This window comes from Rhinolophus sinicus, chromosome 3 (genome assembly GCF_057876585.1).
Source record: "Rhinolophus sinicus isolate RSI-liver-muscle chromosome 3, RSI-T2T, whole genome shotgun sequence".
Taxonomy (NCBI): domain Eukaryota; kingdom Metazoa; phylum Chordata; class Mammalia; order Chiroptera; family Rhinolophidae; genus Rhinolophus; species Rhinolophus sinicus.
In genome coordinates this window covers 127,408,080-127,433,104 of record NC_142503.1, presented here as the reverse complement: position 1 = coordinate 127,433,104, position 25,025 = coordinate 127,408,080, and the positions used below count along the sequence as shown (strand labels likewise).

Here is a 25,025-nt window from a genome sequence, read left to right as displayed (position 1 = left end):
GGCTTGGAGGGAAAGGGAAGAGGTGGTTTTTCCCAACTAGTTACTGGCTGCAGAACTCCAGAACTTAAGAAACGGTCTTTCGTGGACCCTCTACACTGTGGGCGCAGGATGTGGCCCCTTTAAGGCGCTCGGACCCGGAGCCCCAGAACTTAGACTAAGTTGGGGAGTGGTGATGGTAGTGCTCCCTGAGGGAAATGATTGTCACAACTGCGGGCCAATAGGCAGCATTATGGTCGTACCACGCTTGAGGGACCGTTTTCCAATTCAGTTTTGTTCTTTTTTTTTGAGGGGGAGGGACTGGAGAGCGGACCAAGGGAGGGAGGCAGGGTGGGGGAGGACGAGGGGCGCGTGGTTTTCCCATCTCATCCCTGGAGGAGGGGCTGGAGCATCCTGGGCAGCCAATCAGGGAAGGCTGGGGGAGCGCTTTGAAGAAGTTTGGGGGAAAAAAGTTTGGAAAAGTTTCTATAATAACTAGGGGGCGTCCGGAGGGAGGTGGCAGCGGCGGAGGAGGGGGCGTCTCAGAGAAGGGGAGGGAGGGAGCCACGGGTGAAGCGACGGCAGCCTCCTGAGCTCACCCCTCCCACCCAGACCTGGACCTGGGGGCTCTGGCCGGATCCATGGGGGCAGCAAGCTGCGAGGATGAGGAGCTGGAATTTAAGCTGGTGTTCGGGGAGGAAAAGGAGGCCCCCCCGCTGAACGCGGGGGGGCCGGGGGAAGGTTAGTGCGGGGCTGGGATGGGGTCTTGGGGTCAGTGAGGGAAGGGCCTGGGGATCCTGAGACCGGTGACTTTAGGGCAGCGAACTTGCGGGGAGGGGAATGAGGGGTCAGAGGTTGAGGGGAGTCGCGGGGCTCAGGGGTCTGCGGAGGTCTGCCGGGGGCAGGGCACCACTTTCTCCTTTTTAGGTCGTGACTGAGGTGGGGGTGGGGGTGCCGTTGGCTCCGCGCCGCCTCTCGGCTGGGCCGACTGTCACTGGGATGGGGGGCGGGCGGGAACAGCAGTCCTGAGAGCCCCCGGCACCGCCGGGGGAAGGGGAAGTGGGGCTCCGGAGCTTGCCCCTTGCGGACCGAGCCCTGGGCCCGCAGACCCGACGCCGGGGGCCGGGGGCGCTCTTGGGCCCCGTCAGGGCGCCCCTCCCCCTCCCCCGTCTGGCCGCAATGAGAGGCAGATGGCGGGGACTGAGCCGGGGGCGGCGGCCGCCTCTCGCACGAAATCCGTGCGGCCTGCGCCCCCCTCCCCCTCTCCGGGCCGGGCCGGCACGCAGCACCCCCTCCGCTGCACCCCCGCCCCCAGATTGGGGGGAGAGAGGGAGGAGCCACCTCCTCTCGTCACCACTGCCCTGGCGCTCCCCCTCCCCTGGCCACTGTTGCGATGGCAACTGGGGCTCCTGCCAGGGCCGTTTGGGGGTTTGGGAACCGCTGCTAATTGGGTTCATGTGTGAGTCGCCCCCAGCCCAGCCCAGCGTCTCTCTAAACACGCCTCCAGGCCCGGCTCCAGCCCCTCTCGACCTGCCTCCCTCACCGTAAGACCCACCGGGTCTGATACCCGAGGTCCCAGGGACGGGGTCTTAGAGTGTGAGGTTCTCCGAGTGGGAAAAAGCCTGGCACATCTGAATCTATCACCTCCACCTCCCGAAGTCCAACTTTGCTTGTCTTTGTGGCCCAGAAAGGCACTCAGAGACCCTTCTTTGCTGAGGAGGGGGTAGCATCCAGGACTTGGGGGGCTGACCACTCAAGGAACCTAGGTATCTTACCCGCTTCTCTCTCTCCCCACGCCTGTGGCATCCCTCTTTCTGTCTCCCTCCCTTCCCATTTTGACAGAACTGGACTCAGAGGATGCCCCGCCATGCTGCCGTCTGGCCCTGGGAGAGCCCCCTCCCTATGGCGCTGCCCCTATTGGCATTCCCCGGCCACCCCCCCCTCGGCCTGGCATGCACTCGCCACCACCCCGCCCAGCCCCCTCACCTGGCACTTGGGAGAGCCAGCCAGCCCGGTCAGTGAGGCTGGGGGGGCCAGGAGGGGGCTCCGGGGGGGCTGGAGGAGGCCGTGTCCTTGAGTGCCCAAGTATTCGCATCACTTCCATCTCTCCCACGCCCGACCCGCCAGCCACACTGGAGGACAACCCTGATGCCTGGGGAGACGGCTCCCCCAGGGATTACCCCCCACCAGAAGGCTTTGGAGGCTACCGAGAGGCAGGGGGCCAGGGCGGGGGCCCCTTCTTCAGCCCGAGCCCTGGCAGCAGCAGCCTGTCCTCGTGGAGCTTCTTCTCGGATGCCTCTGATGAGGCAGCCCTGTATGCTGCCTGCGACGAGGTGGAGTCTGAGCTAAATGAAGCAGCCTCCCGCTTTGGCCTGGGCTCCCCGCTGCCCTCGCCCCGGGCCTCCCCTAGACCATGGACCCCCGATGATCCCTGGAGCCTGTATGGTCCGAGCCCAGGAGGCAGGGGGCCGGAAGATAGCTGGCTACTCCTCAGTGCTCCAGGGCCCACCGCTGCCTCCCCACGGCCTGCCTCTCCATGTGGCAAACGGCGCTATTCCAGCTCCGGAACCCCATCTTCAGCCTCTCCAGCTCTGTCCCGACGGGGAAGCCTGGGGGAGGAGGGGCCTGAGCCACCTCCGCCCCCCCCATTGCCTCTGGCCCGGGACCCTGGTTCCCCAGGCCCCTTTGACTATGTGGGAGCTCCACCAGCGGAGAGCATCCCTCAGAAAACCCGGCGGACTTCCAGCGAGCAGGCATTGGCCCTGCCTCGGTCTGAGGAGCCTGCCTCATGCAATGGGAAGCTGCCTTCGGGAGCAGAGGAGGCTGCAGCTCCCCCAGGGGGTCCTCGGAAGGAGGTGGCTGGCATGGACTACCTGGCGGTGCCCTCCCCTCTGGCTTGGTCCAAGGCTCGGATTGGGGGACACAGCCCCATCTTCAGGTGAGGGTTGTGCAAGGTACTACTGAACCAGGAGGCTCAAGGGATGGGTTTGAACAAAGGTCCTAGTTCTGTGCCCTTGGCATTTCAAAGGACAATCTGCAACTAACTTGGCTGCTGCCATTTACGTAGTTTTAGGGAGAATTAAAAAAACAAACAAACAACACTAAGTTCTACAAACTGATGATGCTTTGCAAAAGGATAAGCATTCTCTATGGACTAATTAGAAAAAGCCCCCCAGCAGCACTGCTTAGGGAAAGGGGGAGTTCCTCCAGGGTGTCCCCTGGCCTCAGCTTTGGGCTGGCACTGGCTGGTACTGGACCATGGGCTGGATTTCAGCCCCACCCTGGGTAGCAGGAAGTCCCCCTTCTGTAACTTAACTTTTAGGGCTTGACTTATGCTTTAAAAGTATAGCTGCTAATTTGAAGTAAAATAGCATATATTTGCAAGTCAAAATTCATATTAAAACAAGTAGTTCTTGCATTCTTCTATCCCTTTTACCCTCAAAGAACCCTGCTTATTTCAATAATCCTAAACCTTTAGATGCCAGATTGAGCTGGCTCCATGCAGAAAAGTTTCCTGGGGAAAGAAACCTTAATACCTGTTCCCCTGGGTTCCTTGTAGGTCAGGGTTTCTCACCCTCACCACTACTGATATTTTGAGCAGGACAATTCATTTTTGTGGGGGCTGTGTTGGGCGTTGTAGGATGGTTTAGCAGCATCCCTGGCCCCTATTAGGTGCTAGTAGCACCTCCTCCCCTAGTTGTGACAACAAATATTCAGACATTGCTGAATATCGCTGGGGCAATTACCAGTTGAGATCCCCTGGCCTAGGGTATCTGGGAGCTCAATATGAGAAAGTTGCCCATCTGTAACCTGCAGCTCCTGAAGGACCTGTCCAGCCCCAAGTGGGTGCTGGCCTGAGAACAGGATGTGCTCAGTCCTGGCTTCTGTCAGTCACTGGCTTGTTGGCCCGCTGTATTCCATCATCTGGGTCTCAGTTTCTTTATTTGAAAAACAAAGGGGTTAATCTCTGAGGTCTTTTCTGGTCTGAAATGGTGCTTCTTTACTGGACTCTTCCCATCCAGGTCTGAGGATTAGGATGGGCTTGGGGTTCCTCTGTATCCAGGTAAACCCTTGCCACCTCAGACCCTGTGCTCAGAGCTGGAAAGGAGGGAGTCTCAGATCTGGTACCATCTTCCACACCCTCATATTGAGGGACTCTGAGGATCCTGTCCCCTATCCCCTTGCTTCTGGGCCTTTGGACTGTTTTATTTCTACAATAATTTCTCTCACACTCACACCCCCTCCTCCATCATATCCCAGGGAGCTGGGACCCAGCGCTGCATCTGAGGCTGCAGATGACCAGTGTTCTTCTCTCCTGCCCAGGACCTCTGCCCTACCCCCGCTGGACTGGCCTCTGCCAAGCCAATATGAGCAGCTGGAGCTGAGGATTGAGGTGCAGCCTAGAGCTCACCACCGGGCCCACTATGAGACAGAGGGCAGCCGAGGTGCTGTCAAAGCTGCCCCTGGTGGTCACCCCGTAGTCAAGGTAAGAGGCAGAGACCAGGCTTGATAGCCTTTCTCTTCTCCAGTCCCCATCCCTGCAGATGGGCTCCAGCTGTGCAGACCCGCCTGTGGCACTGCCCTTTCCCACACTCCCTCTCATCAGTGACCCTGCAGGCAGCCAGGGGGAGGGACTGGAGTTGGAGGAGGAAGGATGCCCTTCAAGGACCCGGATATACTTTCTACTCCTCTGTCCCTCCACCCCCGCTCCACTCATCCCAGGGGACACCAGCCTCATGTCTACTCTGGAAAATGGTGGCCTGCCAGATGTGGGGGAGGGCTTAGGCTGAGGCCAAAGTTCACTGGGAGTTAGGTTGTCTCCCTTGAGTTGGGCGAGTCTCTCTTGGAAGATTTTCCCCTTTGCCCAGCCCAGTTTGGGCCTTATTCCAAGAATAACACCCGAACTCCAGACCACGTTTTCTCCACAACTGGTGCCCAATTCCCCCTGGGAATCCCTTCCAGGATATCCTTTGTCTTTCTCCATCCTCACCCTCTGGTGGACTGAAAACCCAGGGGTGGATGAAGGATGAGACAGTGGGGATTTCAGTTGGGTGGCCTGTCTCCCTCTGCCAGCTCCTTGGCTACAGTGAGAAGCCACTGACCCTGCAGATGTTCATCGGCACTGCAGATGAAAGGAACCTGCGGCCGCATGCCTTCTATCAGGTGCATCGTATCACTGGCAAGATGGTGGCCACGGCCAGCTATGAAGCTGTAGTCAGTGGTACCAAGGTGCTGGAGATGACCCTGCTTCCTGAGAACAATATGGCAGCCAAGTATGTCCTTACTTCACTTCCCCTTAGTCTTCAGGTTTTAGAATGGGTCTTTTCCATGGGGCCTAAGCCAGGCCTACTCTTGCTTTTCTCAGAAGAGCTAGACAATATCCATAGGAGCAGTTTCAGGCCTTCTCACCATCTAGAAGAGGACTTTTGAGGCTGGGAGCACCCCAGAGAGGTCATCTCTGGGTTAAAATAGGCTCCCAGAGAAGGTCTTCAGAGCTTTGGATGGAGGGTGGGGGCTTCTCTCTTGGGGGGGAAGGGGTCATTACCATTCTGGTTTCAGCTTGGAGGGCTTGCCTTCTATTCTTTGCCTTCAGCATTGACTGTGCCGGAATCCTGAAGCTTCGGAATTCAGACATTGAGCTGCGGAAGGGTGAGACAGACATCGGGCGTAAGAACACACGTGTGCGGCTGGTATTCCGGGTACACGTACCCCAGGGCAGCGGGAAGGTCATCTCTGTGCAGACAGCGTCGGTGCCCATCGAGTGCTGTGAGCAAAGAGGCCCTACGCCATCTCTCTGTCTCTTGCAACACTCTTGTCTGTGTGTCTGTTCACCCACCACCTCTGCATAGCATCCTGTGCCCCGTCTGTCCTGGGTAGCCCGACAAAGGACTTAGCCCTTATTTCTTTCCTGGAGGGTTGGGGGAAATGTTCTAATTTGTCCCTGCTGCAGACTCTGTCTCTGGGCTGGACCAGAGTGGCCATGTCTTCCCTGTGTCCTGGGTGGCCCTGTGCACTTGTTTGGGTAACACTCTGGACTGCTCTGTTCACTTTTCTCTCTGCCCGGGTGTCTCTTTACATGGTTGGTGCCACCCCAGGGACTCTATTGGTTTACTTGTGTGTCTGCTGGTGAGGAGGGCTCCTCCAAGGCCCTGTGATAGTTATTCCAAGGAAGTGGGGGCAGAGGCTGTCCTCTCCATACCCAGCCCAGCCTGCACTGCTCTGCAGCCCAGCGCTCAGCCCAGGAGCTGCCCCAGGTGGAGGCCTACAGCCCCAGTGCCTGCTCCGTGAGAGGAGGAGAGGAGCTAGTGCTGACTGGCTCCAACTTCCTGCCAGACTCCAAGGTGGTGTTCATAGAGAGAGGCCCTGGTGAGTACCCACTGGGAAGGGGAGGGCAGTCAGGTGAAAGATCTCTGGCCCTGTCACTAAACTAGCTAGTTGAGCCTCGGTTTCTTTCTCTGTAAAATGGGGCAGATAGATTGTACTTCTTCTTGTTCTGTCTGCTTCACGGGCACGACAGCAATCTACAATATTCAGGATGGTGAACAAATGTAAGAAATATGCGTTCTATTTATTAAAGAAGAGTCGGCTTTAAGATCATTGACCCCCGTTGTGGATAGGGTCCATGAGGAGACGGGAAAAGTTGGCTTACACCCTCACAGCCCCACACGGAGCCCCTCCTGAGTATAGGCCTGGCAGTACAGCTCTGATTACGAGAGTCTATGAGGTACCCCAAGAGGTACCCCAAGGGGAGACTGAGGGACCCAGGTGTGCACCCACCAGCCAGAGGCCTTTGCTCTTTCCTAACCCTGACCACTAAGAGCCCTAGCCCCTGTACTCAAATATAGCACTCTGGGACCATGTCAAAGCAGATTTAGAGGGGCTGGGTCATGAGACTTGAGGTCTCATTGCCTTCCTTCAAACTGGGACCCTTTCCTACCCTCGAACTTCCTCCTAGCGCTCTTATGGGTGTTTGGAGTTGGTGGGAGGGTTCAAGAGTTGCTTCTGTCACCCGCTCCCTCTGGTTTCTAGGCTGGCCCTGCCCTTTCTCTTGGTCTCAGTTTGCTCCTCTATTTCCTACAGACAGTTTTAAACCCTACCTCTTCCATTTGATTGCGTAAACACGCAGTGGGCTCCTTTGTGAGCAAAGCCTTCTAGAGGTCTTCTGAGTCTGGCCTTGGCTCTAGCAGGAGAGGAAATGGCAGGAAACTGGTCAGGGCACAGGGGCCCTGGAGCTGGGCTGGAGCTGTCTGTTCCTCCTGTACAGATGGAAAGCTGCAATGGGAGGAGGAGGCCACCGTGAACCGGTTGCAGAGCAATGAGGTACCAGTGTCACTGGGGTGCCTACCCTGGGGGCGGGGCGGGGGAGAAGTCAGGGAATTCCCAGCTATGTCCCTTGCCCATGGGAATGGACCCCAGAATCGACCTGTTCTTTTCCGGAGGAGGCAATCTGGCCACTCTGGAGGCAGGTTCACCTCCAGGAAGTGAACTTTGCACATGGAAAACGCTAGGAGGTGGAGTTTGGTTACTTGGAAGGGCTAGGCTGAGCCTAGGTCCCTGAGGGCTCCCTGCCTCATCCTCTGCTCCTCCCCAGGTGACACTGACCCTGACTGTCCCTGAGTACAGCAACAAGCGGGTGTCCCGGCCTGTCCAGGTCTACTTTTATGTCTCCAACGGGCGCAGGAAGCGCAGCCCTACCCAGAGTTTCAAGTTTCTGCCTGGTGCGCTCTAGGACAGCCCATGGTGGGGTGTGGGGATATGGGAGCTGCAGCAGGGCAGAGGGTGCCATGCCCCCATAGTGAGGGGTCAGGGGATGGAGGACACCTGGGGATGGGAAGGTAGATGGAGGGTGTGCAGTGGGGAGCCTGCCAACCTTCTCACCAGTGTGTCCTCCTGCTTCCCATCATCCAGTGATCTTCAAGGAGGAGCCCCTACCGGACTCATCTCTCCGGGGCTTCCCTTCAGCATCGGCCCCCCCCTTTGGCACTGACATGGACTTCTCACCACCCAGGCCCCCCTACCCCTCCTATCCCCATGAAGACCCTGCTTATGAAACTCCTTACCTGTCAGAAGGCTTCAGCTATGGCACCCCCCCTCTGTACCCTCAGACGGGGCCCCCACCATCCTACAGACCTGGCCTTCGGATGTTCCCTGAGACTGGGGGTACCACAGGTTGTGCCCGCCCACCTCCAGTATCTTTCCTTCCCCGGCCCTTCCCTAGTGACCCCTATGGGGGACGGGGCTCCCCTTTTCCCCTGGGGCTGCCATTCCCTCCTCCAGCCCCCTTTCGGCCTCCTCTGCCTTCCTCCCCACCGCTGGAAGCCCCCTTCCCTCCCCAGAGTGGTGTTCATCCCCCACCTGCTGAGGGGTACAATGAGGTAGGGCCAAGCTATGGCCCTGGGGAGGGGGCTCCGGAGCAGGAGAAATCCAGGGGTGGCTACGGCAGCGGCTTCCGAGACAGTGTCCCTATCCAGGGTATCACGCTGGAGGAAGGTGGGTGTGGGACTGGGGGCTGCAAGTGTGAGTGTGTGCAAGAGATTGCTCTGTATGTTTGCTGAGGGCTGGAGCTTGGCTTCCCAGAGATTGGGCATCCTTGATCCCTTGGGGCCAGTTGGAGGGTCTCAGGAGGCAAGTTCTTGATGCATGTGGCCATCTGAACTTGGCTAACTTAATTCTGAAGAGTGCATGGAGTCTCTGCCCCAACCCTTCTCTTGCCTCTGCCCCAGATCACAAAATCTCAGGCTAGAAGTGCTTTCAAGATCATTCAATCGAGCTCCCCAGTTTGCAGATTTAGGCACTGGATTTCAGAGAGGAGCAGCAGCTTACTGAGGTCCCAGTCAAGCACATTTTCCCTTGTGTGACCTTCCCCTAGACATGGGGACTGGGGTTAGGATTGGTGATGAGGAAACTTCATATTTTGCCCCTCCTTCCTCCCACTGGCTACACCCACCTCTGGCCCTGCCGACAGCGATTGCCCTGGCATTGTAGGCTGCTGAGCCAGCATGAGAGGGCTGGGATGGCAGCCTGGGAGCCCACATGGATGGAACTGAGCAAGATTTGATTTGGAGCAGGTGTCAAGATTCCTTGGGCAAAGTGAGGCCAAGTGGAGGAGGAGCCTAGAGACATCTTAGACTGAGGCCTGCCTGGAATGGATTGGGGGTCTCTGTTAAAGGAGGGGAGTTGCCCTTAGCCCCCATCTCTCAACTGTCCCTCCTTTACAGTGAGTGAGATCATTGGCCGAGACCTGAGTGGCTTTCCTGCACCTCCTGGAGAAGAGCCTCCTGCCTGAACCCAGCGCCTGGCAATCCCAGCTCTTGCCCCGCCCCCAGCCCTGCCCACTCTCCCTTCATCCTGGGGTGGTGGTTCCAGAAGCTTGGGGCCAATCTCGTTTTTGCCCCCCAGCTTTTGCCTTCTCTCCCCCGCCCTCCCGCCCCTCCCCTAGCTGAGGTGTGGCCCCCTGGGCCTGGTGCTGCCATGGAGGGAGGGGCAGAGCACGGAGGACTGGGATGGGTGGAGACTGAGGCTGGCTGTGAGGATTGACTGGAGCGAAGGCTGTGTCTCTAGATTGTGTACAGGCCGCCGTGCTGGGAGGCTGGGGACAGGTGGATGGGTAATAAACTGCTCACTGATGAGTGCTTCATGCTCTAGAACTCTGTGGAGAGAGAGATGGGGCAGCTCACTCCAGCCCTGGCCGGAGGAGGCTTAGAGGTTGGAAAGAGATGGGATGTGGCTGGGATCATTGCACCCCAAATAACTGCTCAGTGCAGGGAGCTGGGGAGGGTTTGAAGGGGCTCCAGAGGCTCCTTGACTGGGTTGAGGGCGGGGCCAGAGCTCCAGTAGGCCTCTGTCCCTTGAGGATTCAGAGTCCGGTAGGGCCTTTGGGATGGTGCCCAGGAATCTGGGTATTTTCAAGTTCCTTTCTCTTGCCACCACCCAGATGATTCTGATTCATAACCAAGGTCAGGAAACACCAGTCTAGTCCTGCCTCATTTACAAAGGAGGAATCCGAGACTCAGGGAAGGAAAGGGCTTGTCCAAGGTCACATAGCCAATCAGTTGCAGGTTAGATGCTGTATTCCTGAGCTGCTGCCCCCAGCTCACCCTGACGCATGCTGCCTAGGCCCCTAAAGCTTATTTCCCTGGACTAGGGCTGCGGGTGAGGGAGGGCTGGCATGGGTCCATCCACAATCTGGATTCTCCCACCCTTGGGGACTGTGAAAACATTCTGGAAAGATCTGTGCTTCAGAGGTAGACTGCAGGAAGCCAAGCAGCCAGCCTCTCCAGCAGCCCTGAGTGCCACCTGCCCTGGGGCTCAGGGCATTTTATGCGCCCCCGGCCTATCCCGCAGGTATGCCCACATGTAACCACTGATAGGCCTGTGCTGAAAACTGGTTTGTCTCATCTTGATGGCCTGTGGGGCCAAGTCCCTAGTGGGTTGGGGAAAGTCAAACCTTGTCAGCTCTGCTTACTTGGAGCCTGGCACACAGTAGGCACTAAGTACCACTATCCTGAGTTGCTAGGCCTGGCTGCAGGGGGCCATACCCAAAACAGACTCAGGGAGTTGGTGCTTAGGAAACTGTGCTCAGCTCAAGGCTGGTGGGGCCTCTCTATGTCCAGTGGCTCCAGACAGGTGTGGCAAGTACCCATGTGTTCAGGGATGGGTGTGACAGAATCTAACTCTGGAATGGAGGACAAGAAAACCAGGATGACCCCTGGTAACAATGAATTGTCTTTATCTTCCTGAACACAAACTGCTGTGAACCAAACTGACATCAAGTGATCAGCTCAATGGGCCTTGGCTGCTTTTCAAAGACACCCTCCAGCAGGGGCCAGAGTCATTATCCTATAATCGCCATGTCCGGAGGGACCCTGGGGTACATATCATACCTAGCATTCAGCTCCCCCCCGCCCCGCCCGCCACCAACCCCCAAGATCTCTGGTGGGTCAGTTTCATGAATGAAAAGGTGTAGTGGTGGGGACTCACTGACTCCTAAGGCAGACAATTTCATTTTCTGCCAGGCTACTGCCGTTCATTCGTTGCCAGACATTTATCAAGCAGCTACTAAGTGCCAGCCAATGGGTCCTGGAGGACCTCAGCCTCATGGGGCAACAGTAAGTCAACAGCTCGTTATAACTCAACAGTTCAACTCAGTAAATATTTCTTCTAGTATGTCAGGTCTTCAGGGGGCAGTGAACAATTTCATTATGGGGTGCAGAAGGAGCAGAGAGCAGGGGTGGCGTCCAGCTGTGGGGGCTTCAGGGAACTTCAAGAGCGACTTCTAGATGGAGACCTGAAGCATGACGCAACTGACCAACCCCAAAGCGGAAAAAGGCAGACCAGGCAGAGCCACCAGAAGGGGCCAGGTCCTGGAGGAGAGAAGCAAACACGGAAGGCTGGCAGACAGAGGGCTTGTCACACTTGGAGGAACAAGAGAGGTTCTGTGTGATGGGAGTGGGAGGCAGATTAAGTTCTGGAAGTGGGGAGCTCTGAGGAAGGACTGGAGAGGAAAGCAGGGGTTGGATTCTGAGGGGCTTCATAGCCACGCTGGGGACTTTAGAGTTATCCAAGGATGATGAGGGCTTTCCCACTAGATGGTAGGCCTTAAGCTGGGAGTGACACAGTAGACTCGCATGAAGTTCCTCCTCTGGCTGAGCTGACATCTGCTTCCATGTGACTGCTCTGCAAGACTTGTTCTGGGCCCTCACTGCACAGGCCTAACCCCTCTTCCCATTAGAATTCTGATGTGGGTTGGCCTCCCAGGGTCATTGTCTCTTCCCAGGATCCCTACAGACATCTTGCTCCCTGAGGCTGGAGTTGGGAGAGGAGAAGGATGCTGGATCTTTAGCTGATGCCAGAAAAGACTTCCTTGGCCAGGGTTTCTCAGAGTGTGGTCTGAGGGTTACTTGCGTTTGAATCACTAGGTGGTGTGGGTGGTGGAGGAGGTTGCTTTGTTTTGTTTTGTTTTTTAACTTCGATTCCTAGGCAACCCTTGACCTTCTCAATGATATTCTCTGGGGGAAAGGCCTAGGGCACTCCACTTTAAAGAGTACCCTAGGTGAGTCTTCAGCACAGGAAGGTTTGAGAGCTAGAATCACTTATCAATTATGTGTCAGTCTTTCCCACTCGAAGCTAAAATAGCCCAGATCTTGTCTGGGCTGCTGTGTGTGGAGGGTCACCTGGAAAAGTGTACTTAGGGGAGGGGAAGGGCACACACATTCCTGACATTGCAGCTCATCTCTTCCCTCGGCTGGCCCTGTCTTGCTTCTTCATCTAAGGTCTCAGGGACAACCTGGAAGCCTGATGCAGGGGCAGCTGCCTCTGGAGTCTCCTTCTCTGGCTGGAACTCTGGGCCTCCAAGATGTATGGGGAAGGCAGAGTGGGGAGCACTGTTGGGTTTTGGGCTCTGCTTGGTGCGGGTTCCGTGGCGCCTTGGAGCTTGCCCCCAGACCAAGGCTGCAGAGAAGTGGCATCTTGCACACTTCCTGGAAACTGCAGGTGTGGAAAGCGCACAGTGGTTGGGCTGCTTTTTTTGGGAGCTGGTTTTAGTAGCCTCAGTGTCTGATTGCTCACTTAGCCAACTCCCCACAAAGTCCTCCAGGGCCCTGCTCTATGCCAAACCCTGTACTGGGGCGAGGAACATGGGCATCACAGGGGGGCCTTGCCCTGAAGGATCAGACAATCTAGTCACTAGCGGAAGAGACCTTCCTATCTGGAGATGGGGATTCCATCTGAGCTGTCTGAGAGACAGAAACCGATATGTTGCTATGGAAACAATGGGGCGGAGCCAAAGGAGGAGGATCAAAGAACATTTTACACAGGCAGGTGATTTTGAACTGGGTCTTTAAGGAGGAGTGGGAGTTTTTTGGGTAAACAAGATAGGGAGGAGAGAGGGGTTCATGCCTAGGAGTTAAAGTGGATGAGGTCAAGACCAGACATGTGGGAAGGAATCACACTTAGGATGCTTCAATAGGCCATGCTGAGGAGTGTGAATAATACCGAGTCATTCACTCATTTGGTCAAGGGCCTACAGGCGTGTGTGTGTGTGTGTGTGTGTGTGTGTGTGTTAAGATTTAGAAGCTGTGTGGAGAGTTAGTGGCAAGGAGACCAGAAAGAAAGGTTTTGTATTATTTCACGCAAGAGAAGTCTGGGCTGTAGCTACTGCTTAGCTCAGCTAAACAGGATGAGCTATTTCTAACAGGGACTAGGAAAGGTCCTTGGCTGGAGTCCTAATTCAGCCAACTATCTGTGTGATCTCTAGCACATCCCACATCTAACTGGGTCCTACTACCACATATAAAAGTTTAGTGAGCTCCTACTACGTGCCAGCCTCTGTGCTAACTACTGGGGCGAGAACAGTAAATGAGACAAACATGGTTCCTTCCTTCATGGAACTCAAGGATTAATAGGTAATTATGGAACAACATGTAGTGGTGAGGAAGTACTGGCGACTTTGGGACCTCACAGAAAGGTCACTGAATCTGTCTTCTCCCTCTTCTTGGCAATGGAGGATGACCATATTTTGAGAAAATTTGTTGGACTAATCTCTTTGAGGGGGAGACAAGATGTTCTCTGAAAGGAATCGATTTTCCCAATGTGAGTTATCCTGGATGAAGAACATCCAGGGTCAGGAACAGTGGATTTGTCACTCAGGCCTTGGATAGAGTTTGAAGGAGCATCTCTCTCTCTGTTTCTCTCTCTTGGGCCTGAACCCTGAGGAAGCTATTAAGTTGGTGCAAAAGTAATTGTTTAAAAGGTTAAATATTATTGCAGAAACCGCGATTGCTTTTGCACCAGCCTAATAATTAGCCCTGAGTGTGTCCAAGTGGCCTCTCCCACAGTGAGGCAGGATCCTGGCAGAGTAGGAAGCCAGGGGCAAAGGTGGGGCAAGGTGGGGCAAGGTGGCGTCTCTATGACTCGGTGGCACTCCACTTTTATGTTCCTCTGAGTAATTCCTTTTAGCTCTTTTTGAATGTCTTAGTTTCCTAGGGCTGTCATAACAGCGCCACACACTGGGTGGCTTAAAAACAATAGAAACCTATTCTCTCATAACTCAGGAGGCCAGAAATCTGAAATCAATTTGTTGGCAGAGTTGGTTTCTTCTGGAGGCTCTGAGGGAGAATCTGTTCCCGTCCTCTCTCCTAGCTTCTGATGGTTGCTTGTAGAAGCATCATTCTAATCTCACCCTCTGTCATCACATGGAAGTCTTTCTTGTATCTCCTCCTACCTGTGTCTCTGTGTCCAAATTTTCCATATAATGACATCAGTCATTGGATTTAGGGCCTACCCTAAATCCTAGAGAAGAGAGACCCTCTTCCTTCCCAGTGGGACCTGGCTGAGCTTCAGGTCTTGCTTAGCTGTGCCCTGGGGTAGGGGGTTGGCCCCTCCCCACAGATTGCCCTGGGGGGAACAGTGCCCAGTTTATCACCCAGGAGTGCTAGGAAGGTGACTGACACCAGGGGGCAGCAGTCACAAGGTGGAGGGTGGGGTGGGAAAACAGGAGAAGAAAGGGTAGAAAGAGCAATGTCTCCATTCCTGTTTGAACTTGACAATGCAGATCGTCTTCTGCAGTTGCTCAGACCACTCCTGGAAGACTGGTTCCCGATATTAGAATCATCAGTCTTTCAGCCCTTAGTAATCATACATTTGCCTTGCTAATTGTATTTTTAGGGAGCTTTCCCTGTCTCCCCTACTAGACTGTAAGGTCCTAAAGAGCAGAGACAGTGTTTATATTTATAACTCTTTGTATCTCCTTACACAGATACAAAGAGTTATAATGAATAATAAAATTTGCCATTTTTGTGCTGCATGTTAGGGGAGTGCTTTACGTGTTTTAATGCCAAGTTTGCTGCAATCCCAAACCAAGGCTCAGAGACATTTGTTAAGAACAGCAGCAACAGAAGTAAATAACACTTAGGGAGTGCTCACTCTGCTCCCCGTGCCTCATCAACACCTTTACATAGCTCATTTCATTTAAACCTCTCCCAACAATCCTCAGGAGTTGCTCCTATTACTATCCCATTTTATAGATGAGGAAACTGAGACACAGACGGCTTAAGTAATGTCTAGAGTCATATAGCTCCCCAGCGACGGAGCTACGATTTGAAGGCTATCTCCTAACACCAGGTCCAGCGATCTTTTCTACAATACTGCAGCCAATTTCTTCTCACCTGGGTGAAATCAGATTAAAAGTAAACACCTAGTAAAGTACAGCATAGGGAATATAGTCAATAATGTTATAATAACGATGTACGGTGTCAGATGGATACTAGACTTATCGGAGTGATCACTTTGTAAGGTATATAAATGTCTAATTGCTCTGTGTAGATCTGAAACTAATACAATATTGTGTGTCAACTGTAATTGAAAAATCAATTTGAAAAAGAAAGTAAACGTCCAGGGCTACCTGCGAATGATGCAGCCAGACAACCCAGAGATTGAACTTGAGACTTTTAATGAAAAGTCCTGGGATTCACGCTTGCGTTTGGAAATCGTTCACTTCTTAAATAGTAAAACTACGTAAGTAGGGGTTGGACTGGTCTGAACAGTGCCTGCGCTCCCGTTCAGTTCTAACACTCCAGGAGTTTATGTCACAAATAACACTGTGCAGAGGCCCCTGCAGAAGGTGATCTTCCCACAGGGTTGCCAGATAAAACAAGGGAAGGCAAGTGCCACCTCCCTCATCCCCCGCTGAACGGGCAGAGTGGGGAAGGGGTATGCAGGCTGGGTGTATGTGGAGACAGGGAGGAGAACTGAGCCCCTTTCCCCTCCATTCTTTAGGTTCCTTAAAGATGTTGCTCGGACTCAGAGAGAAGTCTTCGTTCCTTGTCCCCTTGGTGGTAGAAGGCAGAGAAAGAAAGCAGACCAACGTTTTGGTGTGCCTGTTACCTGGCCAGCCCCCGTACGCAGGCTGTGTACACAATGCCATTGTACATAGATTCAACCAAGTGCTGAAACGCTTCATTACCCCTCACATGAGTGATGATGTAGAGCACGAAAGGTTTTTCCAAGACAGGGGAGATTAAGTTTCAATTCCATTTCGGGTTATTTTTGCATTATTTTCTCCATGCTGAGAATTCTAACACTTCCTAACTGAGTACCCCCGTGGCTGCTGACCATAGTCTCACCTGGTCCTCTAGCTTTGAGTGGATCTGGCTACACTCCATTTCCTGCCTCCGTCAGATTCCCCACTCTTGTTTCTTTGAGGTTGTACTTGGTCAGCGTGACCTTCTCTGGCTCTCCCAGGATGTAACACACTGTCACCAAAATTCTCACTGGCTTAATTGTTCATTAGCTACCCAGCATGCCATCCCATTGTGCAATTGGCACTACTAATTCATTATTTCACAAACATTCTTTTTAAAAGGAATATAGAACTGCAGGGAAAACTGTTGGTCTCTGCTCGGATGAAAAAGGCATGTACGACAAAGACCTGTCCTCACAGAGACTGCCACTGTGCAGGAGTTTGTCATATAACCACAGTGATTTGTTCACAAAGGATTTCTTACCACTGGGCATCCCAGAGGCCCCACCACTCTCTATTGCTCATCGCAGGCTCTCCTCACCCAGCAGGTCTCCTGCCTGGCTACTGTTTGTGAACTCTGTCTTCTAGCATTTCTGGTGATAACAATGGAGGACAGTATGTAATGAGGTCAAATGTGTCCCACAGATCACTCAGCTGCTTGTCCCTGAAAGGTGACCTGAGGCACTGAAATGTGGCACACAAGCAATTTTTGTTACTAAAAATAGTTTAAATGTTGAAGCTACTTGTCTTAGTTTCCTTGGGCTGCCATAACAAATTACCACAAACTGAGTGGTTTAAAACAACAGAACTTTATTCTCTCCCAGTTTTGGAGGCCAGAAGTCCAATTTCAAGGTGTTGGCAGGGCCGTGCTCCCTCTGCAGGCTCTAGAGAAGAATTCTTGCTTGCCTCATCCAGCTTCTGATAGCTCCCGTCCATCAGGCTTGTTCCTTTCCGGCATTACTCCAGTTTCCGTATTCATTTTCCTATGGTCTTCTCCTCTGTGTCTCTGTGTCTTTTCCTCTTCTTACAAGGACACTGGTCATTATTGGATTCAGAGCCCACTCTAATCCAGTATGACCTCATCTTAATTAATTACAACTGCAAAGACTCTATTTCCAAATAATGTCACGTTTTGAGGTTCCATGTGGACATGAATTTTTGGGGGGACACTATTCAGCCCACTATATTAGTGAATGATTCTTCTAAAGGAAATAGAGCATTTTTTAAGTTTATGCCTATAGAAATGTCACTCACACTTGTATTCTAATATGCTTTATTGAGTGAACGACCAGTAACATTATAACTACTAGGGATTTTTCACAACTGTGGCTATACTCAGAGAGTGTATCTGGCATGTGAATTCTCCAGTGTGGGAGGAGGGGGAACAAGGGGAAAGGTTGGGGACAGCTGGTAAATATAGTGAGTACTACTTGGTCAGAGAAGAGGTTAAAATGGCCACGAAAGGCTTTAGAAGGAAGTGGGAAGTAGTGTTTGATTGAGACCTTAAACTGCAGATAGGGTTTAGATGGGTGGAGAGGAAGTGAAAGAACAGCATGGTCAAAGTTCAGAGATTCCATGTGTGATGCAGGGCGGCCTGCGGGGTCTCTGGTCCCGCTCCCCACATAAGAACGCAGGATATGCTGAGGCCAAAACGGAACACCCACAGAGCCACAGATAGGGGAGTCATACCACTATAGTCTCGCTGGCGGCTGGGTTGGAGACACAGGAAGGAGGAGCCACCCTCACTCTGCTGCTTGCAGGCTCAGCCACCATCTTCTTGCTAGCTCCCATTTTCTGCTAGCGAAGCCACGGCAGTTATATTAGTGGCCAGTGGCTCACTGGTTACAGCTGACGGCCAACTAGCCACAGCTGACGGCCATCTACTACCTGAGCCAGAACCCCCCCACGTGAGGCCAAGAGCCTGGAAACTGCTCTCTGGGGCTCTGTCCCCACACCATGACATACTGATGGAAAGTAAATGACCAGTGTGGTGAAGAGTGAATTTGGGTTTGGGGAGTATCAGACTGGGCTAAGAGATCAGACATAGTCCTGTAAGCTGGTAGAACCACAGTGTTCAAATCATATCAACTGATTTTATAGCTTATATTTTGCACTTGCTGTAAGATTTCCTTTGAGTAATAATAACAACAACAACAACACTAAGAGCTAATGATTATCAAGTGTTTATTATGCACATAAGTATCTATGTGCCTTATCTCATTTAATGCCCCCCAATCTCCCATCTCCTTGACTAGGTAGTACGATCGTCTTCTCTTTAAAGATGAGGAAGCTGAGATTCTTACGGCTGGGATGCAGTCTCTCGGCCGCGGATATCAGAGCCTATGCTTTGAATCGTTATATTCAACTGCTGTTGTCAAATGGGTTCCATGGAAAATAATACTGGGAAACCACTGCTGGGAGTTGCTAAAAATGTGGAAATGGTAAGCTCATGCCACAGAGAGAGTGGTGTTCTTCAATTAACTGGGGATCTGGATTCAGAGTCAAATCAGGGTTTGGGGTTGTGGGTTGGGGTGGGGTGACGGTCTGGTGGCTGGCAGACCAGTTTGAAGGTCATTTCAGTAGCCTAAGCAAGGGTGGTGTCTGTGGCATCTGAATCAAATAAGTCTCATCGGATAAGGAGAAGAAGTGGTGAGTGATTTGCTTGTGCAAAATACTAATCTAAGTGCCCCACCACTTCCCTCTTAGAAATTGTGAGAGCTTAGAAAAGCTCTACTGTGTGGAGCTTTGAGTCTCAGTGTTAACACAGTGTTAAAAAAAAAAAAAGAAGAAGGGCCCTCATGTGAACTATGGATTTTGGGTGGTAGTGATGTGCCAATGTTGGTTCATCTGTTGTAATAAAAATATCACTCTAGGGCAGGATGTCACTAGTGAGGGACGCTGTGCGTGTGTGGAGGTGGGCAGCATATGGGAACTCTTACTTTATGCTCAATTTGCTAGGAACCTAAAACTGCTCTAAAAAGAAAGTCTATATGTTAAAAAAAAAAAAAGAGGGGGTAATGGTTACTGAGGAAATACTGATAAATAAAGTTAATATTTTTTAACTGCAAGACTTACATCACTCCTTTTCCTTCCTAACACTTAATATAATTACAATGAGATAATTATGCCATTATTTGTTCACCTTCTAGACATAGGCTCCATGAGACCAGGGACCATGAGCACTGATGTATCTCCAGCACCTAGAGTAGAGTTTGGCACATGGTAGGCCCTCCATACTTACCAATTGAAGGAAAAAGAAATCAATCTTGTAAGTCTTGTAAGACTTGATGATTGATTGGATGAGAGAGCGGGCGGAGGGCCATAGCTTTGGAGTGGCTTTAATTAGTCATACTCTTGCTTGAGACACTCCCTTCCCCCCCCCCCACACCTTTAAAGCTCCCCACAGCCTACTCTGCTTTGTTTGTCTTGTGATGGCCTCTGACCTCTGCAGCCCCCACTTGACCAGTTTTGCCCCCCACCTTAACCTCAGTGGCTTTCAGGCAAATCTCTGCCTATGCCCCAGCATAAGCTGTGCTCACTGTTCTCTCCACCAGACCTCCAGCTTCCTCTCAGCCACTCACCCTGAAAGTCCCCTTACCCAGTCTCAAAGCCCGGCCCAACACCATAGAGCTCAGAAATATTGCTGCTTTTGGCTTTTTGCAACAATTACCCAAAGTGCACCAGTGTCTCACAGCAGTAAATACCAGGTAATCGTGGGAGCCACCAATGTCCTCTGGTGTCCCTGAGAAGCCAGGGAATAAGTAAATCCACATGAGCTCCACCCCAGGCTTGTTCTAGGAAGAGCTGGAAATATGCCAGGATGGAGGGAAGGCAGAAATCACCGTATCTGGTATGATGTCAGGGACAGAGGCTTTTTTTTTTATCAGCTCAAGCCAACATAAACAGTAATCCTAACGTCCTAGGGATGACCTCTGTTTCAGAAATGAGCTCAGGAGAGAGGTGGGACTAGCTCCTTCATGGCAGCTAGAACATTCTTAATAACTGAAGGAAGAACTTCCTCCTTAGCTATTGATATATTTATATAACAACAGGTGTACCTTTCTCCTGCTGATATTTAAAAAAATCATAAAGGCAGTATCTGCTTATTAAAAAATGTTTTAAAATATTAAAAAACTGTAAAGGGCCATGAAACGGAATGTGGAAGTCTTGCCCCACTGCCTATCCACTTCTGTCCATCCTCATTTTAAAATCATGCCACGTGTTTTATTGTGTAGCCTGTGCCCTGCTCCCTAACTTTAAGGAATTGATCAATCATCTAGCTCATTATTTTTATTGGCCACACAATTTTTAGCAGCGTGAATGCACCATAAATTTGGAAAACAATCTAAGCATGCACAGCCTTTGATGTAGCAATTCTGTTTCTAGGAATCTACAGAAACACCAGCACCAGCGTGAAAGACTGTATCACCCCAATGTTTGCTAACAGTGAAACACTGGAGACAGTCTGTTAATTTGTAATATAACTGAGGAGGGAGGGACAGAAAGCAAACCACTAGGTATGAGAAACTCTGGTTTTGGGGACTCTGTAGGGAGACAAAGGGCCATTATCAAATAGAGAATATGTTTCCTACTAATAAAATTTTCCTTTCTGGGTGTACATACAAGGTAGTGTCAGGTTACCTGGACTCCTGAGGTCTAAACAGAAGCAACACTCTTGACAGTAGACTTCTTCTTTTTCTTTTTCTTTTTTTCCACTAAAGATAGAGGTTAGCAAGGTATTCTGCATTTTGCTTTACATTTTTGGTACAAAAAAATAGAAAAATCAAACTAAATTACACATTAAAAAAACATAAATGTTACAAACACTCTAAAATCCAGAAAAATAGCATCATATGTTAAAATTATTAAATTTATCACTAACTGCTTGATGTGCAGTTTGTGGGACCTATACCTTTGTGCGACCATCCCAGAGGAGGTGGCACAGTTGGCAGTAGGAATATTTCTGGAAGCCATTTCCACACAGGAACAGCAAACAATAACTTAACTCTGCATGGAAGTTACTGCAAGCCGTACAAATCTGTCCCAGGAAACGTACAATAAATGTGCCTCCAACCCATCTTAGCCAGATCTCAAAAATGTCCTTGGCTGTTCCAGTGCCACTTGAGACAACGGGAAGTGTGACAGGAAAATCTGAAGGGGAAGACACAGTGGTCTTGACCAACTGGGGTTAAAATATCTTCTACAAATTTTACAAAAACACGGGACTGTGGAACCATGGCTGGGGCCCCTCCAGGGCCTTGGCTAGGGCCTGTGGCGGGGGAGGGGCCCTACAGCCTCAGCTTGCTTAGAGACAGGAGAAGCGTGCCTCTGGTGTGGGTGCTGGCAGTGCCCTGGGGCAGCCAGAAGTTGGGTGGTTTTCCCCAGCTCTCCTTCCCTTGCACTTGGCTTTATAAAATTCATATTTGTGTGTCTTAGACATATTACTAGTTCCATACTAGGACAAATAAGAGAGCCTAATTCTACCCCCCAATTTTTTTCAAATGATATTAGGTTGGTGCAAAAGTAATTTGGTTTTTGCCAATTATTTTTAACCTTCTAAACCGCAATTGCTTTTGCATCAACCTAACATATTCTATCGTATGAACACCTACCTTTGGATTATTTCAATCTGCCATAACAAACAATGCTGCAAAACATATCCTTGTTCAAACTGGATTTTTTTTTAACTGATGACATATGCCAGGGAACAAGATCTCAATGCTCCCACTCTTTTTCTTTTTTTTTAAAGCATTTGTGGGAATATATTTGTAAAATACATTCTTAAAGTTCGATTACTGGGTCTCAGAGTATATCCAGTTAAAATTTTGGTGGAGGGGGTGGCCGGTTACCTCAGCTGGTTAGAGCATGGTGCTGGTAGCACCAAGGCTGCCAGTTCAGATTCAATCCCCACATGGGCCACTGTGTGCTCTCCTTAAAAAAGAAAAAAATTTTGGTGGCTATTGCCAATTGCGGTCCTTGAAGGCATGCGAGCAGGGTGTGAGAGGGGTCAACACTGTGTGTGTGCAAACATTGCTGGTTCTTGTCACTCTTTAGGTGAAAAATGCTTTTAATTTGCATTTCTCTTAGTAAGGGTGAAGGGGAAGATCTTTTCAAATATTTAAGAACCAGTTATATTTCCTTTTCTATGGACTGTTTATGTCCATTGTCCATTTTTCTATTGAGCTAGTTTTTTTCCTTATTGATTTGTAAGAGCTGTTTAAATTTTAAGGAAATTAGCCCTTGGTCTGTGATATAAGTGGCAAATATGTTTGGCCAACTTTTCATTTGTCAGTTGACTTTGTCTATGATGTTTATTTTCCCGTGGGGAAAAATTCTATATTTACGTAACTGAATGTATTAAGTAATGACTTCTGGTATGTGTCATACTTAGAAAGGCCTTTCTGTCCCAATATAATAATAAAAAAATTCTCCTATGGTTTGTTGTAATATTTTTATGATTTCATTTTTTTTAAGTTTATTGGGGTGACAATTGTTAGTAAAGTTACATAGATTTCAGGTGTACAATTCTGTATTACATCATCTATATATCACATTGTGTGTTCACCACCCAGAGTCAGCTCTCTTTCCATCACCATATATTTGATCTCCTTTACTCTCATCTACCATCTCCCTCCCCCTTACCCTCTGGTAACCACTAAACTATTGTCTGTGTCTATCAGTTTTTGTTTCATTTGTTTGTCTTGTTCTTTTGTTGTTTTCAGTTTTATATCCTACATATCAGTGAAATCATATGGTTCTCGACTTTTTCTGTCTGCCTTATATCACTCAGCATAATAATCTCAAGATCCATCCGTGTTGTGGCAAATGGTCCTATTTCATCTTTTCTTATGGCAGAATAGTATTCCATTGTGTATATATACCACAACTTCTTTATCCAATCATCTATCGAAGGACACTTTGGTTGTTTCCATGTTGTGGCCACCATAAATAAAGCTGCAATGAACATTGGAGCACATATATATTTATGATTTAATTTTTAATATTTAAATTTTTTATCCTTCAGGAATTTGTTTTGGTGTAGGGGGTGAGGCGTGGCTGTTTCATTTTATCTCAGAAGGCTACCCCATTGTCCCAAGATCATTTATTTAAAAATGCATCTTATCTCCACTGACTAAAAGGCTATGTTTGTCACATACTAAATTTCAGTATGTAATTGCTCTGTTTTTCTAGATTTTTTGGTCTGTTCCACTGAATAGTTTGTCCATTCATGCACCAGTTGATTATAGTAGCTTTATATGTTTTTTTGATTTCAGACTTCCAGCTTCCAAAACTGTGAGAGAATGCATTTCTGTTGTTTTAAGCCACCCAGTTTGTGGTAACTTATAACGACAGCCGTAGGAAACTGATACAGTGACAGAGCTGGGATTTGAACCCAAACCTTTGATTGAAAGTCCTGTTTTCTGAATGAAGGTGCAGGGATAATCAGCCCTGTTCCTGAGAGTGTTTGTTGGTGGAGGAGAAGAGCAGAAGAAATTCATATAATGCCAGTTTCCTTGGGCCCCATCAATCTGTGGGTATTAAAGGGACAAAGGGGTGTGCTGACTATTCTTTGTCCCTTTAGTTCTCCTTTTCACTCTTCTCCACCCTGCCCTGTATCTATGAGGCTGACCGCAGTGGTCTGCCTTGACCCTACTTCCTTGCCCTTTGACTTTTGATCAGGTTTGGTCAATGCTAGGTACTGCTGGGAAATTGGAAGGCGGCCCTCTCCACTCTGGGCCCCAGCTTGTCAGTGGCTGTGCATCTTCACCTAAGGCCCACCTGTGGCCTTCTAAATCTCCAGTTCTTGCCCAATGGTTGGTTTCAGTGACCAGTTCTTCCCTTTTCCCTTTCAGGCCTACAGGTGATAACAGCTTCTCCCATACTAACGCTAGCATACTGCACCAGTCTCTTGGTTTTCCTTAACTCTGCCCACATCCCCATAAAAAATCTATTCTTTAAACTTCCGTCAGCGATCTCTTTTGAAAGGACCATGTGTTTCCTGACCAACGTGGGAGAGCCTCCCCCCGCCCCCACCCCAGTAAAGTAACTCCAGTTTCCTTGGGTCTTGCCTCTGTCTGCTCATTTGGAACCACCTTAAGTCATTGCTTCTGGGAAGCACTTCTGCTCTGATGGAAGCCTCCTGGAAGACAAGCTGCTCAGGGACTCGGGTAAAGTCAGGAAGAAGCCCATCTCCCTTCTGGGTTACTCTATACAAAGGCTCAAAGCAGGCTGCCTGGGTCCCAGGGCTCCCCACCCCCATCCCCAGGAACTGGGCTAGGCATGGTCTGGGCTAGGCAGGGAGGTCTTCAGGTGACAGAACTGCCTCTCCTTCAGAAGCCTGGGAGGGATAAGATCTATTACTGTCAGGCTCACAGGGCAGGCCCCTCCTTTAATCATGATGAGCTTTCTCCTGGAGGCTTCTCATTCCTTCTGCAAACCCGCTCCTGGCAGGATATGCTATCCTGTTGCCAGACATGCCTAGACATATCTATTTCTACTTAGACTTGAGCTGGGATCCTTCAATACCAGGTTGGGAAAGTAGATTTGGGTCAGGGTGAGGGAGGCCTCCAACACAATCAAACAAGTTTTATTTAACCTAATGTTGCAGGTAAGGAATTGCTAAATGAATTCGAGCTGGGGAGAAACTTGGATCAAGAATTGTTAATAGCATAGCGCGTTGCCATCTCAGTGCCCACGTTCCTGCTCTCCCTCTAGCTGAAACATCACCTCAACCAGAGAGGCCCAAACAGGGCACCCTCCACCACCGCACCTGGTTTTATTTCCAGCAGAGTATGTATCATTCCCTGAAATCACACCTGTTCTCTTCTTTCTTCACCTGTTCTATGAGGGCAGGGAGATAGCTGTCTTAGTCAATGCTATACTCCCAGGGCCTGGCTGGCTCATACGAGGCACTTGATTACATGTGTTGTTGAAATTGTTGAATAAGTGAATGAATTTGGCTCAGTGAATGAGTTTAGATGGGGAAGCCCAGAAAGGTCAAGGGACTTAACTATTTGATTAAGAGAGCACA

The 25,025-nt window shown here is 50.5% G+C and overlaps 1 protein-coding gene across 1 annotated transcript; it reads left to right on the top strand.

Moving 5' to 3' along the window:
• The first annotated feature begins 500 nt into the window (after positions 1-500).
• On the top strand, positions 501-9,605 carry NFATC4 (nuclear factor of activated T cells 4). Its single transcript, XM_074328083.2, has 10 exons — positions 501-717; positions 1,819-2,914; positions 4,300-4,462; positions 5,050-5,249; positions 5,570-5,742; positions 6,202-6,342; positions 7,241-7,296; positions 7,568-7,694; positions 7,885-8,466; positions 9,195-9,605. Exons 1-10 carry the CDS (start codon positions 618-620, stop codon positions 9,260-9,262), a joined length of 2,706 nt encoding a protein of 901 aa, XP_074184184.1. The 5' UTR covers positions 501-617; the 3' UTR covers positions 9,263-9,605.
• Positions 9,606-25,025: the final 15,420 nt, after the last annotated feature.

Bases quoted from the DNA above. Each gene is read 5' to 3' on its own strand.
- NFATC4 (XM_074328083.2), top strand. From the start codon at position 618: ATGGGGGCAGCAAGCTGCGAGGATGAGGAGCTGGAATTTAAGCTGGTG. The intron at 2,915-4,299 runs GTGAGGGTTGTG...TCTCCTGCCCAG, and splicing joins GGACACAGCCCCATCTTCAG to GACCTCTGCCCTACCCCCGC. The intron at 5,743-6,201 runs GTGAGCAAAGAG...ACTGCTCTGCAG, and splicing joins GTCGGTGCCCATCGAGTGCT to CCCAGCGCTCAGCCCAGGAG.